General features: G+C 33.7%; 1 protein-coding gene and 1 pseudogene across 1 annotated transcript; one reads left to right on the top strand and one right to left on the bottom strand.

Moving 5' to 3' along the window:
• Positions 1-1,167: 1,167 nt before the first annotated feature.
• LOC119191300 lies at positions 1,168-12,949 on the top strand (annotated as a pseudogene).
• A 2,399-nt stretch (positions 12,950-15,348) lies between these two features.
• LOC119191301 (mitochondrial dicarboxylate carrier-like) lies at positions 15,349-20,640 on the bottom strand (the record flags this gene model as incomplete). Its single annotated transcript, XM_037445208.1, has 4 exons — positions 15,349-16,673; positions 18,986-19,193; positions 19,963-20,102; positions 20,488-20,640. Coding segments are annotated over 4 exons (741 nt in total), but the record flags the coding sequence as incomplete, so codon positions are not given.
• Between the last annotated feature and the right edge of the window lie 1,394 nt (positions 20,641-22,034).

Below are 22,034 nucleotides of genomic sequence, written 5' to 3'. Positions count from 1 at the left end.
TATAATTTTATTAGTAATTTAGAATAGAAAGATAATATTTACGGTATGATGGGGCTGGCATGGTGGAAATATCACTAAAAGCCTCTAAAATACAAAAGAATAAAAAAAATTGGATGCGTTGAATAGATATGCGTTCGTAAACTGTTTACAATAAAAATGTTGTATTACAAATCTCGTTGTTCTCAAAAGTTACTAAAATTGCCTTAAATATAAAAATTACTTACATGTTACGCGAGGGTCAAAAGTAACGAAAAATGTAAGAAATGTAACCTTCTGGCAACACTGCCCGCAGCAGTCAGCTAATTGGTGCGCCAACTGTATTTTTAGAAGCTTTCTATTCGAAATTTATAATACACAAGTAACCGCTCGCGGTTTCGGCCGCGTGAAAGTCCTTTCCTGCTACAAAAGTAGCTAAAACACTACGATGCCAGCGCCATCTATTTAAAAATTCAGATAAAAAACCATTATTACCTAAGGGTCTAAATTATTGGGATAGAAAGTTGACAATAATCTAGCCATTATGATTCTGAGGAAATTGTACGACTACGAAGTATTTATTTTTAATAACTGCTTTTCGCGACATCTGTATAAGATTAACGACCAGTCTCACTGGAGTTTGCTATCTCAACTCGACAGTAAAACTTTGAGTAAAAGTAAGATTTAACTTTTACTGCTGTTTCCATATAAAAACTTTGAATGACTGAGTAAATATAAATGTTATAATAGGCTGTAATTCTGATGGGAGTAACTAATATTTTATTATCGCTCTAAGTAGTTATGTTAAAAAAAATCTTACTGGGCACTTTTATGTTTTCCAATTTTAATTATTTTCAATATTTTCGATTTTACGTAAAACAATTTATGGCTTTTACCATGTTTATCTGAATCAAAAACGTAATGCACTAATGATAGCACTCATACTCGACTCACTGATAGCTAAATTTCAGGGATAATGTGTCACTCCTTATCTATCTTGGTGATCTTAGTTTATAAAAATACCTACCAAAGAGAATTATAATATTATATAATATGGTTACCTACCAAAAGTACATTAGTATTTTGGCCAAGATTTTGGCTGTTTGCATTCTAGGACAGTTGCCGACTATACAACTGACGTCTTCTGTCAATTATACTGTCAAGTGTCAAATAAAAAATTATACTATTTACTATCAGTTTACTATTCAAAACTATTAAATATTTAAACTTGCTTACAATAGAAAAAATATTATACTAAACAAACGAATTGTTTATTTTTAGGTGAAATTTTGAATGTGTTACCATAAAAGCTTATAACAAAACACTATAATTTCTATTTCTAAAATGGACAGTGAGATGAATTTCAATGATGTTTTTTTTAATTACTACTTTTTAATAGGAAGTTTATTTTTGAGTTATTTGATTTATCGTTTTATTCACTCCTTTTTGGTGACAATAATTTTATGCAAACGAAATATAAGGATCGTGGTCATACATGGAGAAGTATACAATGTAATAAATCAATTCCATATAACATTTATGTAAGTAGTGTCATTACTTTTTGAAACTAACTTTTATTTTTACTAGCCCTTATACCGTTTGCAAACCAAGACCTAAGGTAGCTTAGCTTAGCTCACATAAGTTAGATAATTACATATAGAATATACCTTAGTTTTCATAGTTTGCAGTCTGCAATAAAGTAACATTAACAACTTAGTTCTTGGTCTGCAAAAATGTGACTCATCAATATTACTTTTTATTGCCCTGATTATGCTTAATTCATAAAATAAGTAACAATATGAGTTTGAACAAGTTTTTGTTTGCTAACAAAGATAAATGGTTTTATAAAACTTGTTTCAGTGTACTATATGTGTTGAGCTAATGCTACCTGTGGCTGGATTATTCTGTGAATGTTGTGGAGTGAGCGCATGCAAAAAGTGCTATAAGATTGTTGATAAAAAGTATTCATGCAAGCAAGTATCATGGCCCATGGATAAACCCTTTCTTCATCATTGGGTTAATGGTTTGTCTCATTATTGCTATGTATTGAGTTAATATGCAGTGATGTATAGTGAATTGGATGTAACTTCTTTGATCTTGATCATGTATTGTGGCTTATGCCAGAATGTGGTAATATTAGGGAATATGTGGCAGGTCATCGTCACTATTATATTATACATCAATTGCACACCTACAAAAATGTTATGTTTTTAAATGGCCAGTAAAATGTGGTCCCACACTCAAAATGGTATATGAAATTTTACAAATGTGTGGGAGCTGACTCTGAGGATAAAGAAATGAGCAGTGCAGCAAAACACATGCACTGAATTTTAAGTAGACCCCATAACAATTTTTTACATGCTAACTGTTTTATGTCGCACTGGCATTCAGATTTGGTATACAAATGAGAGACAAGACAACTGGTATGTAGTGTGTTTGCCATCATTATCAACAATTATGTAATATATCTGTGATTATCTTAAGTTCTGATGGTATGTTTATGTATATTAGGGATAGTGTTCCAACTCCATGTGTGGTAACAGTGGCATGTAACAAAATAATTGGGGCATGCCAATAATTATTGAGAATATATTTATTTCATTCATAAAAATTATGTTATTGTAACTTTAGTAAATTTATATTGATACTAGCTTTTGCCCACGGCTCCGCCCGCGTTATAAAGTTCTTCAGGCTAAAGTTTTCCGTTATAAAAGTAGTCGTTTCCCGGGAGCCTATGTTCTTCCAGGGGGCTCAAACTGTCTCCATACCAAATTTCATCTTAATACGTTGGGTAGTTTTTGAGTTTAACATGTTTAGGCAGACAGATGCAGCGGGGACTTTGTTTTATAATATATTTTTTAGAACTTTTTAAGAGGAACAATCCCGTCATACTTCATTGTTGCATAACTTTAACCGTTTACGCAGCGCACGCAACGGAAGCACTCAAAACTAATAAATTGTCCCCGTTTTTGCAACATGTTTCATTACTGCACCGCTCCTATTGGTCATAGCGTGATGATATATAGCCTATAGCACTCCACAAATAAAGGGCTATCCAACACAAAACGATTTTTTCAGTTCAAACTTGTAGTTCCTGAGATTAGCTATTACTGCTCCGCTCCTATTGGTCATAACGTGATGATATATAACTTAGAGCACTCTACAAACAAAGGGCTATTCAACACAAAAATAATTTTTCAGTTCGAATCGGTAGTTCTTGAGATAAGCCTTTACTGCTCCGCTCCTATTGGGTATAGCGTGATGATATATAGCCTATAGCACTCCACGAACAAAGGGCTATCCAACGCAAAAAGAATTTTTCAGTTTGGATTGGTAGTTCCTGAGATTAGCCATTACTGCTCCGCTTCTATTGGGTATAGCGTGATGATATATAGCCTATAGCACTCCACGAACAAAGGGCTATCCAACGCAAAAAGAATTTTTCAGTTTGGATCGGTGGTTCCTGAGATTAGCCATTACTGCTCCGCTCCTATTGGGTATAGCGTGATGATATATAGCCTATAGCATATCGGTTGTATAGCTTACCAACAGGCGAGCAGCAAGCTTGTCTCGTTACTCACGGGCAGGTTTGCAGGTTTCTATAGATACAAGTAGGAGATATTTTCTGCCCTAATTCTATCTGATTGTACATAAGATAATAAACAGGGTGCCATAAATTTAATATCAATAAAAAATATTTTAACTCTTTGTAGTGGGTGTTGCAAGAGGTGATAACGCAGAGCATGAAGAAAATGTAAAAAAATATTTCTGCTGTTGGTGCCAAAGGATCAAATCTCTAATAGATTTTGAGGAAATAAAATCAGAGGTTAGTAATAACTAATAGCATAATTTAGGAAACTTATTGATATCTTAAAGAGCCACAGATTAAGGAAACAAGTCATGCAAACTCAATTTATATAATATGGATCAGAGCTTTGGTATCTTTTAATGTATCCCTAACCACTCGGCCACGACATGGGCTTACGAGCAACGGTGGCAGGTAGTGGGAACGGGTAGCGCGATGGAGCCCCGTTTGTCGCTTTGTCATGCTACCATGAGGCCAGTTGCGGCGCAACGTTGGGGCGGTGGAATCGCGTAGCCATGAAACGAAGGATGACAACGATATCTCACGAGCACACACAGAAGCCTGCCCAAATAATAATTTACAAAGCCCCGCGCCCCGCGATTCGTGGTCGACTTGTAGTCGCAAGACAAAGTGGCAAATTCGTCATCATTGCGCTGCCTTCGTTCTATGATGTGATTCTAACGTGTCTATCGTTACATCCGGTACAAATGACAGACTCAGGGCTAAAATTGATTACAAAAATCCAACATCCCCGTGCCTTACCCCATATTTGCACCAAAAACGTCAGAGCGGTAGTCTTGTCATGCACGTAATGCAACTAAGTTACCAACACAGTTTTAAATTCCGTGTATTATACTGTTTTCGTCTTTTTGTAGGAATGTGATTTTCAGAAATATAAACATTTTATCATTCCTCCTACCTCCGTTCAAATGGAGAAAAAAGTTATAAAGAACATAAAACCCTTGCCTGACGAAAACTGGGAACCGCTAATAGTTATTGGTAAGTTGAAACCAAATGGACTAGAGATTGAAGCTTTCTATACCCTAATATACTTATTAGGCTTCCCGCAGGCGTGATACAGTCGTCAGGGTACGTCTTACTATAGCGATTATGCGGCCTTGCAGTAGCTGGAATAGTACGCGTATACTTATGTTCAGTATGCTCAGCGCAGATCGTCTGGACGTATAGACGGCACGTACTCAGCTTCCAGCCTTTCGCAAACATGCGCCTTCGTCAAATTTTGATACACATTTAGACTAGTGTGAGTTGTATGCGAGTTATATATGAGTGATAACATCTCTGATATGGAAATATCGTTTCCGGCTGTAGAACGATTTATCCCTGACAAACTTGCTTGTGTTTAGGAAGTGAGTTATTCACCATTTTACGTGTATTGTAACTTTCTAGCAAATCGCAAATCTGGAAGCAATAGAGGAGATGAAGTGCTTTCTCTGTTCAGAGGGCTTCTTAATCCTATACAGGTAAAATGTAATGCTGGAATAGATTGATAGTGGCACAATTCAATGTTTTGTACATATCTTAATAGTTAGAGACTGACACTGTGTTCGTCACGCTAAACCATAGCCCACTAATCATGCATGAAACTGAACAGCGCACCTCATCCCGAGAACTTAGAAGTTTAATTTCATACCGCCCAGTAATTACTTTGGCTTCAATTTCTGCGACTTAAAAACAATTTTAAGAAACGTTTTTAATTCAAAATATTTTAGGTTGTAGATATAAGCACCAACACTCCCGAGACGGTAGTGCGATGGCTTCCACCGAAATGTCGCATTCTGGTCTGTGGCGGAGACGGAACCGTGGCTTGGGTTCTCAATTCCCTGGCAACTGCTGATAATGTTAAAGTGAGTTCAGCACAATAACGAGTCGCTTAATGAAGATAATCCCTTTTTAAATGATCATGTGCTTAGTCTAACGTTTAACACAGAGCGATGTCGATCAAATGAATTGATTTAACGTGATCTACTATTAATAGTTGATCAGCAATCGGCACTCACTTCCGTTGATGGGTGATCATAGGCATAGGTATCCGTTGTAGATCTATGTAACTTATAGAGCCAGCACGGAATTTATAACCAATTTATTTTGGTTATCAATTGTTAAAGCCTCGGGCCTACGTCGCTTCACCGGAACTTATTATTGGCATTGACGTCTTTCCGCTGGCTTGTGGGTATTTTGCCATCCTTGAGAAAGTTGTGTTGCTAACAGAATGAGGATGTACTTTTTAAAACATTAAATATACTTAATAAATTAATAATATTTATTAATTTATTAAGTATATTTAATTTATTAAGTATTCTTATGTACTTAATAAATTAATAATATTTATTATTAATTTATTAAGTACACTTACACCGTTTTCGCTACTAGCTTCCACTAATAAATAACGCTTGTCGAACAGGCGTCGGTGGCTATACTGCCGATGGGCACCGGTAATGATTTATCTCGCGTGCTGGGCTGGGGACCGGGCTGCCCCTCGCACTTGGACGCACACGCTATCGCTTCTGGCGTCAAGCAAGCTTCGCAACAATTACTCGATAGGTAAACATTTTATTCTGGTATAATAACATTTAGTGCGAATTTTTGTGTTTTTATCTCTGAGGATAGTAAAATTATAATGTTTCGTATTATGCGTAATAGTACGAGATCCCACTGCAGAATTAGTGCACTCATCGAGTACATGTTAAAAACTACATTCTTACACATATTTATGCTTAGAAGAATATATATCTACTAGGTTGCCTATTAAAACTTGGCCGCAAATATTTTTAATTAAATTATTGTTAATCGATTTTTCGGAAAACATTTCATTCATTTGTTTTCAAATAAAATAGCGTCCTCTTCATGACAATACACATAAAGACTCTGAAAAACCACGGTTGCCGTTGCGCACTTGGCCGCACCTCTTCGCAGTCAGGTGTAAGCAGGTATGACTATGATACATTTACTCGTTCATAATGTATATTTATTAGCTATACATCAAATTAAAGCTGAATTTTTTCTGTTGATCATGATACACGGTTGCCTAATTGAATCTAGCCGCAAATAAGGGTTGCCGACTCTTAAAATGATAAATATTGAAGGTAGAGTGAAAGACAGCTAGCGCGTAATATCACCAGTCAGAAAAGGATAGCGAGTACTAGCTGTACGACACTTTTGAGCCATTGCGCATACGCCTGATGATCGTGTTCTCAACCACCAGTTAAAACAATAGTAGATACAACTTAATAAATACTCCAAAAAGTCTTCTCAAAATGATAAATGTAAAATTACCACAATAAATTACTATCCATTAAAAATAAAATTAGGGTTACTCACGTAAAATAAAATTTTATTGTGCAAGTACTGTTTGAGTAAATATTATATTTTATTCAAGTATTCAATAACTTATTACATATAAATGAAGCATTTAAGTAACTCAAAAATTAAACAAACGTATCTTATCTATCCGTAAATTTTATTTAAAAATCTGAACCATCAGAGCTTTCATTTTCACTATCATAGAAGCTATCACTTTCATAACTTTCATCGCTAGAAATATCATAATCATCGTCATTATCGGAAGATTTGTTCGTGGAATCACAGAGAACATTTTCAACTTGCATTGAGCTGAATCTCCCAGAAACCATATAGAATTCTTCTGTATCTTTATGCTTTAAAACTGTAATTTTTAAGACACGCTGTATGATATCCAAAGTCACAGGTAGATTCAATTGTTAATATAATATCATTGTATTTATATTTTTTACGACGAAATAATAACATTAGCAAACACTTTTTGAATGATGCATCATCAAAGTCAAGTACATTGCATTTTTCTCACACAGAAAACACGCCTTCATCTTCATGAATTTTATTCGAAGTATATTAACCCATTTAGCATCGGAATGTTTGCCGGCAAACATGACAGCTACATGACGTGTGTCACGGGAATATAACCTTATTATGTACTACATGCTATGTATGGTATCCTTTTCTGACTGGTAATATAACGCGCTAGCTCTCTTTCACTCTACCTTCAATATTTATCATTTTTAAGAGTCGGCAACCCTTATTTGCGGCCAGATTTAATTAGGCAACCGTGTATCATGATCATCAGAAAAATTCAGCTTTAATTTGATGTATAGCTAATAAATATACATTATGAACGAGTAAATGTATCATAGTCATACCTGCTTACACCTGGCTGCGAAGAGGTGCGGCCAAGTGCGCAACGGCAACCGTGGTTTTTCAGAGTCTTTATGTGTATTGTCATGAAGTGGACGCTATTTTATTTGAAAACAAATGAATGAAATGTTTTCCGAAAAATCGATTAACAATAATTTAATTAAAAATATTTGCGGCCAAGTTTTAATAGGCAACCTAGTAGATATATATTCTTCTAAGCATAAATATGTGTAAGAATGTAGTTTTTAACATATACTCGATGAGCGCACTAATTCTGCAACGGGATCTTAGACTATAAGAATATCTTTTATAATAATTCAGTGGCGCTTAAATTATTTATTGTATAGCTATTTTTTTTGTGGAATCTCCTCATGGAACGTGATTAACCAAGGTAAATTTTAACTGCACACAACAGGAAAATCATTTATTTCCATTTTATTATATTACATTTATTTTTTTTTAATACACAAGAAATAAGAATGTAAGTCAATAAATTGACTTGTAATTATATTTCAGATGGAAAATAACAATAAAGCCGCAGCGGTCTCGGCTCGGCCGGCTGCGCGCCGACTGTGTGCTCTACGCGTACAATTACGCGAGCATCGGTGTCGACGCACAAGTCGCGCTGGACTTCCACCACGCCAGGACACAGTTCCTTTATAGATACGCCAGTCGAACTTTGAATTATGTAAGTACATTTTGATCTGATTTACCTGAACTAGTATTCACAATAACGTATGATCAATTAAAAAATATTTTATACGGTTTGTAACAGAATGACACTAACATGATCTCTTTGCATGTAAGATGTATATTGTGGTTAAAATACAAAAAAAAGGTGTTTGAAAGTTAAGAGACTAAAGAGTGGCGGATCCCTGAGAGTGTTGGCATTAGGCATATGATCCGAGGGGCCGTTGCATGTGAGGTGGCGTACGCGTGCCTGGGCGTGGGGCGCGCGCTGGACGCGCGCTACTGGCGCTCAACATCGCGTCGTGGGGCGCCGGCGTCGACCTCTGGCGTCAGTACACTATTTTTTTTTATTGTCAAGTGATTCATCTGAATTGAAGAGTATTACTGCCAGTTTCAATTGTGAATTGACGCATTCATGTCAATACTTATAACAAGGGATAAATTTAAAATAAACAACGAAGACTCGTGTAATTTAGGTTAATTAATATCATGTTTTTATATTATATTGGGTAAAAATTAAACAAAATAAGCTTATTCTCTCAATTTCAATCTTTCTTTAAGTCAACAAGTTGTAGATACCATAACACTTACCTGCTTATTTGTACCAACTATTTTCTACATTTAGATAGTTAAATGTCATTGTCGTTTGAAAATATTGGCTGTACCTCAGAACAAGAACAAGCATAGAAGGAATCTAAATTACCCTCATATACTTATCCTATTTTTTCAAATAGGCCAAAACCGTTGAAAAGAACGAGACAAATATTATGTTGCTAAGGTCGGCTTGCGTACACTTTAAAATAATCAAATGGTTACCTTTGGTCATCTTTATGATGCCGAATTAAAATGCAAATAAAATGTCAAATGTTCCAACTTGCCAATCTCAAAACAATGTCACAAACGCGCCCACACAATTTAGTTACGTTATACTTCAGCGCGTGCTTTTCAAAAGTGGCTACATGTTGTGTAATATTTTTGTTGTTAATTTTAATAAATACACAGTGCTGTTTTAGTAAAATATAACCCTACGAACAAGCAATGGCCTGCGTTATTGTAGGGTGTAAATCTCATTCTTCTCGTAAAGAAAATGAAACTGAAATCATCAGCTTCCATCGGTGAGTAAACAAAAAACCTAATATATTTGCTTAAACCCTGTACATAAGTGCAAAAACTGATATTACTTATACTTTATTATGCTGTAGTCATGTTATAATTTGCTGTTGGCCATTCGATCCAGTCATTATTAAGTATTTTTCATTTTTACCAATTTACGTAGTCGTGTTAAATAGTGTTGTGCTGCTTATTCTGTCTATAACATAGATTTTAGTATATTGTAGTTTACTATTTTGCATAAATTGCCTTTTACTTTCAATATACGGTGGTGTAGTGGTAAAAGCCACTTGGAAACCGTGCGCGAAGGCTGGGGTCGAGGAAACTATCTGATTTTCATAGTGTGTTTCATACAATGTGTTTCATTGCAGATTCCCCACAGATGATGCTATGAGGCAAAAATTTATCGTTGCCATAGCTCGTCCCAATTGGCATTGGAAAAAACACCACCGTGTTTGCTCTAAGCATTTCGACAAAGTTTTATTAACATTGAAATAAGTTATCAAACATATGTGACATGAATGATACCGCTGTGTTTTAATTTTACTGTCCCATTTTTGGTAGCTTCTGTCAAATCACACCTCTTGGGTATCTTTTAATCCCTAAGAAAGTCAGAAAAGAACAGAAGGCGTACTGGCTTTCGCCTAGACGAAATTCTGGCCGATTTCTTGTTTGTTACTTACAGCGATTTCCATTCCTTCCGAAATTTCTAACATTTTCTTAATTTAATAAACTAAATGTTAAACCATTTTTTTTTTACAATAACGCAGGCCATTGCTTGTTCGTAGGGTTATATTTTACTTAAACAGCACTGTGTATTTATTAAAATTAACAACAAAAATATTACACAACATGTAGCCACTTTTGAAAAGCACGCGCTGAAGTATAACGTAACTAAATTGTGTGGGCGCGTTTGTGACATTGTTTTGAGATTGGCAAGTTGGAACATTTGACATTTTATTTGCTTTTTAATTCGGCATCATAAAGATGACCAAAGGTAACCATTTGATTATTTTAAAGTGTACGCAAGCCGACCTTAGTAACATAATATTTGTCTCGTTCTTTTCAACGGTTTTGGCCTATTTGAAAAAATAGGATAAGTATATGAGGGTAATTTAGATTCCTTCTATGCTTGTTCTTGTTCTGAGGCTGTACCTATCAATAACTTTTCAGGAATGGGAAACGAGGGAGAAGTCCCAGAACAACATATAGACGACGGACGACTGGAGGTAAAATAATATTTTAATCATTTTTTAGTGTCTCTAAATATGAGCATAAAAGACTTATACCACTAGACTAATCTAATTTAGACCTAGGAGGGGCGAAGTACAAATTTTACATAGTTTATTGTTAATGAAAGTAATAATTCAACATATACAAGTACTGACATAAGAAATATGTAGGTACTGTATTGTATCCAAAAAGGGAAGGGTCAGCAACCCTCTTCCCTGAGTACGCTCATGCATCTAGGTGAAAAGAATATGCAGCAACTAATCGGGTAGTTTTAGCATTCCGCCGATTTCGCTCGATCTTCGATGGATATCAAACTTATAATCATGAAAATTTTATGAATCCATTAAATTTGAAAAGTTCTATTAAAGCACGTTTTTCCATTTCAAATTGAGAAGGTTTATTGTTTTATAAATATAAAATTAACTAGTGTTCAAAATTACGTCATTATTCTGCGTTAAAATTGAGAGACAATAGACAAAGCAAAGCAAACTATTTATTCATGTACAGTGTACCTGTGTTGCAGGTAGTTGGCATTTCGTCATCATTCCACATTGCGCGGCTTCAGTGCGGTTTAGCGGAGCCGTATCGATTCGCACAAGCTTCTAGACTTAAGGTATGTTTGAAATTAACGGTTTAAGTCACTAAACTAAACATTTTTCTTTCGAAACCCAAGCTAGATTCGCCTGCCGCAACATAGTCTTCCATTGGAAGTAGAGTATATCGATTCACCATCTTGTACTGTCCTAGTGGAGTGAGTTATTGGTTCAAACCATCTTTATATATGTACTACGTACTAGATCTAGCATTCCGTACGGCGTACTCATTGTGTTTGATTTAACTGTACTGTAATCCGTATAAGTACAATTATTTGTTGTTAAAGTAAATAAATTGGTTATAACAGTGACATTTTGGTTGCCATTTTATTTCAGATTTTGAACAAATAGTTTACATGGACGTTCGGTCTATAGAATATACGTCAGTGGTTCAAACCTTTTCAGTGTAATTCTACAATGTTACAGGCATATATCGTCGTTGTAGGTGGAGAACTAAATAACTCGGATTTTGGCCATTTTGGACTTTCATCACTTTTGTGTTGCCCAAAACATGGCGCATATTTTGGCCTAGCAAGCATTTCATTATCTTATCCCGTTTCGAAATTATAGCTGTTTTTATGTTAAAAGTGGAGAAATAAATATATTCGAATAATATATATTTTGTTGAAGAAAAAGTAAATAATTAAATAATAAAATCAATAAACTGCTACTTATAATCTGTTCAATAGTAAAGAAATTAAATAAAATGAGTTGTTTAATTCTTCCTCGAGTCTATTGTTTAACAAAATTAATCAAGTGTGTAGAAGAACTAAACAACTTGATTTGTTTAATTTAGATATTGAAAATCCTAATGGTATTCACTTTAATAAACTCTATAATTGTAATTATTTAACCTTATAATTACTTTACCATATGGTATCTAGTGTGGCAAAACTAAATAAATATACGAGTTATTTAGTTTATTTCAGCAAACTTACAAAACATTGTCGTGGCAAAATTAAATAAGAAGTTTTTATTTTTTTATATTTTTAATCTTCATGTCACAGTTTTTTTTGTTAATGCATAATATAATAGATAATAAGACCCAAGATATATAAAAATAGTGACATTAAAATTATTAAAAGTTTTTTTAGTAATGCTTAAAAATAACGAAAAAAACAGTTAATCGCGTTTATCTCGAAACTAGAAATTTTGAGTTATTTAGTTCTCCACCTACAGCGACGATATATGAAATTATAATATTAAGTTGTGATGTTTTTTATAGATTGAACTACAAGGGTCCTGCGCGATGCAAGTGGATGGTGAGCCGTGGATGCAGGGCCCCGCCACAATATACCTGGAGCCGTCTGGTCAAAGCACGATGTTACGCGCAAAAACATAACATACCTATTGCCTGGGTAGTTTAAGTACCTCGAATGCACTTCGGAATTAAAAATATGCCATTTTGATCTTAGTAAAAAAAAATAATTTTAAGTTAAGTCAATGTCCATTTTGCCAATTAATAAAATTTTAAATCTCAACTAATAAAGGTTAACTATTTCGAATATTAAATTTTAAGGTGAGATGTTAAATGGTGAATTATGTACTAAACAAATAAACATAATACAACAAATGTGGTATTGGTTTGTTCATAAAGTCCAAAAATAATTATGGTCCGCGCGCAAGCTCTGAGGAATTAAGGAATGTTGACGTAGTGACGTTGATATATAAGACGTGTATAGGGCGGGACATATTTTAAAGCAAGAATGGCACAAATGAGACCATTTTTCTGAAAAATTTATGCGGGACGTTTTGTGTACCTTTCTTGAGATTATTTTTTTGGTCACTACCATTTTTACAGACATGTTGTAACCCACGAATTTGTTGCAAAAATAAGGACACGGGGGACAAGCGGGATCATCAAACACGTTTTGCAGGACTATTTTAAACATTGTTGTAAAATGGGACTATATCGAGCGCCGTACCCAAAATGCCTTTTTACAATCGTTAATGCTAATAAAGAACAGTAAAAACTATTCATATAGCGATAAATCTATCGCAAAAATATTTCATTCTTATAAATCGTTAGTGTTAAATAACTTTTGTAAAAAAGCATCTTGGCTACGGTGCCTGGCATTACGGAACGGTCTCGCAGAAAGAGGGACGGTTGGTCACTTTAGGTCCAAATTGAATGGCCTATACTTAGGAAAGTATAACTTCGGAAATCGGAATCGTTGATATGATGTTTTCATGATAAATTGATTTTTTTGTGTTTTAGTGTAACACGAGCGTAGATAATAAACATTAAAACTATTTCATGGATCTTAATAGTCATTATCATTATCTAAATAAAAAACACTATATGTAACAAGAATTTATTACATCTACAACCACAATAGACATTAAACATTGGAATTTGAAAAAAATACACCACTATACACTAATATAACATGGTCTCGGCGTCAATTGGAACACATTAATAATTCAGTATCCTACATCACCGACTAAACTTTTGTCTACATTCCAAGTAATTTATCAAGTCAAAATCGATTTCAAATTAGAGGTGTACGCGGAAGTTATTAACTTCCTTTGGTATGTGCGCGGAATGGACGCTAGGCATGAACTACGCGGTGCGCCTACAATCTCAAAGGCCACGGAATAAAGACAAGGGCAGTGATCTTTAAAAAAAATAATTTTATTGGAACGTCATTTTTGTTTGTGCGTATATCATGGCTCCTTACAAAACTGTTTGAGGTATGAAATTTAAATTGATATGGAATTTATCAGTTTCCTATTATAATGGCCAATGGAATAAAAAAAATCATCAATACATAGTTTCAACTGAATGATCATAAAGGCTTTATTTATAATAGGGCCATTTACTTATTTTTTTAGCGAAACCTCCCTACGAGGCTAAGTTGTCAACCCCACATTTACTTCTTAGACGGCAGGCAATATCTCGTTTCCGCGTACACCATTTTTCTATAATTATAAGACCCCTTTCATTTATTTGTATGAATCTTTCTGAATTTCTTACACTTGACTTACATCTTTTAAATGATAAACAAAAAATAGGTCAATCAATTGTTGCATATTTATGTCAGTTAAAGGCTGTTGTATTTCAAAATTTGCATAAAGTAAAGTAAGTATCGGGTCAACACAGTCATCCTCAGTTATGATTTTATAAGTACAGTTATTTTATTAGATGACGCAGAATGTGAATAACATTATCTGTTCGGCAATCATTTACTTGCCTTACGCGTGACATTTCAAACTAAGGTTTTAAGATGTTACGTAGGCCTCTAGCCCCATAGATTGTTACTTACTCAGAGGACTGGCTGCATTCGATCCTGATTTTGATTCAATTAGGCTTGAAGTTGCTAATATATACATGGTATACTGCTAAAGAAGTATGTATATCAATACAAACTGAATTTGGTTATGATTTCAAAAATGTCGCATTTTACATGCACCACATATGAGACTAGTCAATAAAACAAGATTTAGAAAAATAATCTCGACAATTTATAGTGCAGCAAGCACTCAACATTTTCATAAAAATAAAATAACAAATTTTCTTAATTATATACATAATCCTGCAGTAAGTTTATATATGAGTCGCACTCTACTTACACATTCTAGATAAACATTCATGATGATTACACTTTTCGACTTGTTGCCACCCGTATCAACATGATTATAGATTACCCAATCGCTACAAACACTTCGTTCTACAAAGTTTAACCTTAGAAACTATTTTAACATTTTACTATTCGTTTAAATTGTATATAAATCTAATAGTGCCCGCGTCTAAGACGTCGAATAGAATATATCATATCAAAAACGTTACATTGTTATGAATAAATTATAAATTGTATTATTCTTAAAGTATTTTTTACAAATTACCTAGAAAATACTTTAGTCTAGAGTCAAAAGTGACTTATTGGAACAAATGACTAAATATTGAAACAACAATAAAACATATTTTAAAAACTGTTCTAATAGTATTTTTAAACTTACATCGTAAAAGTATTTTGTTTCTGAGGAATGTATAACCAATGACGTAAATATAATAAATAAGTTACAAATATCGTTGTCACATCGAGAAAGAGCACATTTCTTTAAATAATTGTTTTAGGCTATTACATTTTTGGCACAGTTAAAAAATACTAGAAAATAAATAAACAACACAGCCACAGGGCGGCATATAACAAAGTCTCTTCCTATGTAGTATTATATACATAACATATAAATATACAGAATAATTTATACTTTTTACAGCCATGTAAATCAATATATCCCTAATGTCATTTGTAATTGAGGATTGATAATATTTTTATATTATTTGAAACTTTTAAAAATAAATAAAGAAGTTTGAAATAAAAGAGAAATATATATAAAATTAACATGTAGTATGTCATGTAGATATTATTAAAAATATTAATTATATTGTCATGACTCTGGGGTCGTCTCAGAGAAATAGTTTCCAAGTGGACAATTTATAATGAGAGGTTAGGACAATACTGTGCAAACAGCATCCAATAATGTAGAGGAAGACTTGTTTTTATTAAGTAAGGCAACAGGGAATACATACCTTAAAGCCTTCAGAGTTACTTCTTATTTAATAGTAAAGTTGTAAATTTCTCAAAAGTAAAAATTCTTCAAAAGAAATAATATCCTTAACACCACCCTATAATGTTCTCATTTGTGTAATTAATTAATCTCGTCAAATGTAATCATTATTATTTATGTTATCGTTATTTTTTAAAAATGTGTATTTCCAAATATATACACAAATTCATACATAACCAAACGTGACTTCGTCGTTCAATCAACCTAACAACAAATTATGCGAGAATTCTTAAATTATTGCTGGAAAATATCTCAATAAATAATTTTTCGACTTGTTACATTAAACATGGCAGTTGTAAGCGACATACACGAATTATGAGAGTTCACAGTAACAAAGTCTATAAGTTCCTATGTGCATTCTAGGAAACAGAAACAACTTACAAATCCTCAACCGCTAAAACTAAATGCAAGTAAAAGAAAATTGCAATCAGTTACACCAAATTAGCAATATATACAAAAAACTATTTTAATCTAACAAATGGGAATTAATTAAATTTAATCACACCAAAATTCATTCTAAGTTGTTCCAAAAATACAAATGTAAGAATAGTATGAGGCGCAAGTCTAGCGAACGCTGGAATGTATCCTTTGAAGAATGCTAGAGGACCTTCCCTGCCGGTGGCTCTGATGAGGGCGAATATACTCTTCACCTCGCCTGGTTTCGCGTTCATGGCCCTCGTTTTTAAAACATCCACTGGCTGAGTCAACGTAGTCGCTATGCCACCCTGGAAGTAAGAAACAATATTATACTGACGTTTATTTGGCGACTAGCTTCCGCCCGCAGCTTCGCCCGCGTGGATTTCGGACTTCAAAAATGGAGGAGGTGCTCAATTTGTCGGGATGTTTTTTTAATGTATGGTGGTATGCAGGTGGTCCGATTGTCCGGTCAGGGTCTGATGATGGGATCCTGGTGAAATCGAAGGAAACATATAGCATGATTTAGTATTCACGCGTGATGGCTTATTATTAGCGTATTTTATATATAACTTTGGTGTTTCTATACCGATTTCTATGATTCTTTTTATGGAATATTTAATAATGTTAACTTTTTTAATTAGGGATGACTTAGAGTGTTATAAACGTAAGAGTAGACAAATATAATGAGAAAGCTTAGAACTGCTAAGCTATTGGGATTTACACGTGTTATTGTGAGTCAACCATAAGAGATAGATATATGCTGTCGTGGGATATTTTTTATATAATTTTAAGGAGAACATTTCAGTCATACATGATTTCTGTGTAGCTTTAACCATTAAGCTTGCACACGCGACGGAAGCTTAAAAAATGGAGTAACTTCTCCCGTTTTCCCAACATTTCCCTTCACTGCTCTGCTCCTATTAATTGTAGCGTGATGAAAAGTATACTATAACCAGCTCAGGAGTATGAAAAATAAATGTACCAAGTTTCGTTAAAATCCGTCGAGTAGTTTTTGTTTCTATAACGGTTATACAGACAGACAGACAAAAATTTTACTAATTGCATTTTTGGCATCAGTATTGATCCCTAATCACCCCCTGATAGTTATTTTGGAAATATATTTCATGTACAGAATTGACCTCTCTACAGATTTATTATAAGTATAGATAGATTACGAATGTCACATTTTATCTATCGCATAAGGGTGACGTCAGGCATATTATTTTCTAATTTAAAAAAATATACCAGGGACGTAATGTTTTTCTACAATCGTTAACGCTTATAGAAACCATATAAATGTATGGGAATGACATCCCCATAATAGGCTTATTGCTATGATAATTCACTCCCATACATTTTTATGTTTTTGATTGTAGAAAAGCATCTTGTCTAAGGGCCAAGGTTAAAAGCTGCCATATGTGGGCGTTTCGAGATCAGCCTTTGTACCTATATATGACAGTAGCATTACATAGGTTTTGTCGCTAAGGGTAAACCAGCGCTGCCTTCTACTTCAGTAGCGGCTGTAACTATAAAGTACATTGCGGCATGCGCCAACCCTTTTTTCATGTGGTAACTCCTTCCCCCTACTCCCTCGCTACATCAGTCTGCATATTCAAAGAGACCGGCATAATTTTGTCGATTGTAGACGATACCAACAAGTGCAGTGGGGCTGCTTTGAGGAGCGCATATAAAAAGAAACATAAACTGCGTATATGTATATCTTGATGTTAGAATATAACAAAAGCCATTGTTATTATGTGATCTAGACGAAATTATATAATTTAACATTAAAAATAAAGGTGTTTAAAATTACTTTTATTCATTATTTTACTCGGAAATTCCGACCACTAAAATTGTGACGAAGAAAAAATCAAGTACACACGCTATACTAAGCAAACAAACTTGCTTTATTTTCCAGAATACTTAGGTACGCAGGAGGATTTATTCGCCAAATTGAGCTACTCAGCACAAAGAACACATTAAATTCAGTAAAGCCGAACCACAATAATTAAGGACATATTCACAAAATTCATTGCGTGTCGGGAATCGATGTCGCTAATTGAACCAAATGGCTTAAATGCTGAATGACGGTGTCAATAGCGCTGTAGTACATAAATACCGAAAATTTTCGGCTTTTGGGCGAGCAGTAATTTACAGTATTTGCTTTATAAACAAAGCGTTGCTACTTCGTCCGATAAGTTAAGCCATGATTATTTTGCGGTTTATGTGATTATCTATAAATAATCACAGGTTTAACAATAGAATATTAATCTATACTAATATATAACGCTGAAGAGTTTGTTTGAATTTGCTAATCTTAGAAACTACTGGTGCTAAAAAATATTTTAGTGTGGGATGGCCCATTTATTGCGGAAAGCTATAGACTATATAACATTACGCTATAACCATTAGGGGCGGAGTATTAACGAAAAATCTTGCAAAAACGGAGGCCTTTACTGCTCCGTCTCGAAAATTCGACTAGTATGATATTTAAAATAAAAAAAAATATAGCCAAGTGCTGATTAATTTAAACCAATATCTGAATCATAATTAAACAAGACTTTTATATAAAATAATTCCAATATACCAATTTGGAGTTAATAATAATTTTAATACTTACAGCTAATAAACTGGATGTGACATGGGTTACAACATTGTCTCCAAAGTAGGATGTTTTAAGGAGTATCACTTTAATCTGATCGTAAAAAGACAACTGCCCGATGGTCATCAGCACAGCTCGACTGCATGTCATAGATGCACCAGCCCAAAGTCGCAAGACACCTTCATCCGCAGCCACTCTCCATAATCCATGAATCGCATTTTTATAACTGAAAATAATAAAGATTTATACCCTACACTGGGCAATTGTGTTTGCCTATACAAGCGACATACATATGTTGCTCTGGGTTAAAAATAAGATCGGGAGACCATGGCAATTAGTTAAACCTCTACCTACCCTTTAGAGATGCAGGAGTGATCTGTATGTTGCGTTTATTTTACAACTACGAATACGTTTGTTTGATCGGTAGCACACCAAATGTTACTAAGTACTTCTGTATTTCATACGCCAACAATTCGTGAGCCACATTTACACACGGTACCTTGAAACTGACGCAAATTTCGCCTCGCCGACAGACGTGACTCAAAATAGAGTATTGGAAAACGTAATTAGCTACATAGTACATTACAGGAAAATATATTTTACACCTAATATTATTTATTATTCATTGTTTTTGAGTCAAATAGAATTTGCGCGAATAACGGTGCATTGTATAAAATTTATTACATGAATGCAATATGCCAATTGGACATAATGTGGTATATATTTTAGGTATATTTTACTCTGAATGTCCAGGAGGGAGGGTAAATGGTAATTACTGTAGGTATTTTTAAAAACACCTCCATACTTTCATATGCGGGCAGGCTCGACAAGAGCCCAAAAACCTATAGATATATGAGATCTAGACAGATGTCTAATTTGATACAACGTAAAAATTACGTCGTCATGTGTTGCTTCTTGATGTTTTGTTCAGGTAAGCAATATTACTTATAGTAAATAATTTTTATACTTTTGGTTAAATATATATAGATACTCACTTTCTTCTTTGCTCTGGAGGTAGTTTTACATCATTTTGCATCCTAACATTAACAAGATCGGCTGGATTCCCAACAAATCCTCCAGCGAAGCCTCCAAGCCCAGCCAGAAATGCTGACATAAAGAATGGTACTGGGCTGCCCTGGAATATGGAAAAATCAATTGGAATGACAAATAGAAAGTACAAGGGGTAAACATTATTTTTCTAACTTTTGATCTTTCAGCTTGCTTTTGTAACATCCTTACAATAATAAATTACATAAACCATGTATATATATGGCATTCCACAAGAAAATAATAAAGTAAAGATATAGAGGAAGAATATAACTAAAGATACTAGAAACGCCTATATTATTAGCTATGATTTACAGCTTTTGGATACAAGGGCATCTCCTTTTTTATAATTCCAGATCAATGACATAAGATCCTGAATAAGAAAATTTATAGTGAAGTCAAAAACCATTGTTTTGGACTACAAATGCATAATTAAAATGCCTTTAAGTTGCTGTTTTTTTACTAATACTCACATCTTTAGGAGCAAGGGATTGTTTAGCCATTTCATAAATGCCAAACCTGGCTGTAGAATATGTCAGTTGACGGAGGAGAGAAGCTGATATACCATTGTAAAGGCCGGTGATACCTATGAAGAACAACTTCAGATATAGTATAAAACATATTGTTTATATGACATTTATTTTTTTTTAAAAAAAAGAAGGTACAAGTTTTTTCATATCTGCACATTTTTCATTTATCTCTATTGTAATTTATGTAAATTATGAACAAAATCATTATATATTTAAAAAGTAGGTGCTATTTGTTAAGATTTGCTTCTTTCCTTTCCTGAATATGGTTCAATTTAAATGGTGGTTTAAAAAAATGACATTAGTAATGATAATTATTCATTCGATTCCAAGAAGAAAAATAACTGGCAATATATTCCTTTACCATTTATAAGGAAGTTTATTAAAAACTGTAAAGCATGCAAATAAACAAGGAAGTATAACACATTGTCAAGAATTCTCAATAAGTTCTTATATTTTGGGTAGACAATTAAGTGTCTAATTCAAATTCTGTTTTGTTTTTCTTTGTAAGATGTGCAAAACAAGACATTTTCTTATTACTAACTTGGAAAGTGTAAGATTTGGGTCAGTAAAGTGGGGTCTAATTAAAAACATTTTCAAGTATGTTTTAAAATGTCATATCTTAGTTGGGTATGGAACGGACTGCCAAGACAAAGGTCTGCAGATTGAAAAACCAAGGCAAACACCTCTGGCTTTTCAAAGTTATGGATATATTGTTTATTTATATTTGTATAAGTAAACTATTTCTATGTTTCTAAGTTTAATAAAGAATGTATGAATTGTTTCATTTTACATATTATTTTCTGGGCTTGATGAAAATAAAATTATACAATAATTGTCCATTGTTGTTTACGCATAGTCACCCAACTAGATGGTCAGATTTTAAAATATGTATTGAAAACTGCAACACAGTGTGAGTCTTGACCATTATTGCTTAAGGAGGTGCTTTGTGTGATTAAAAGATTGAAAATCCCATGTATGTTTTGTCCAAACATACTATCTAAAAAAATGCTTTTTTGGACATTCATATAATTATCTACAATTATGATGACAATATAATTAAGTATAACATTTACTTAATAACAGCCTGGGAAAGGTTCATGACGGTTCTTTCTTAACACAAATTGTATGTTCCGTTCCATGTCCTCATTGTAGATAGCTTGATGATTGATGATAGCTTGATGATGATTTATCATTTTTTTAAAGAGTTCTCTTTGATTTGATGATCTTTGATGATGAGAATTTCAAAGGTATGTGAACTCTACAAATCTACACAAGGCCAGAGCGGTGGACTAAGGCTTAAACCTTCTTAGTGGACAGTATATAGCATGGGTGTGGTATTTTTATGTTATAAAATATTTTTGCAGTATGTATTTAATTGCAAGAATATTATAATGAAAAATGGAAAGTAACCAATTAGCTTTGTATAACAATATAATACTTCAAATGTTTAAAAATTTTAGGAAATGGAATCATTTACTAAAGTACATAAA

Source organism: Manduca sexta, unplaced genomic scaffold (assembly GCF_014839805.1).
Source record: "Manduca sexta isolate Smith_Timp_Sample1 unplaced genomic scaffold, JHU_Msex_v1.0 HiC_scaffold_1328, whole genome shotgun sequence".
NCBI lineage: Eukaryota > Metazoa > Arthropoda > Insecta > Lepidoptera > Sphingidae > Manduca > Manduca sexta.
Note: the sequence above shows the minus strand (reverse complement) of the source record. Positions and strands in the feature narration are given on the sequence as shown.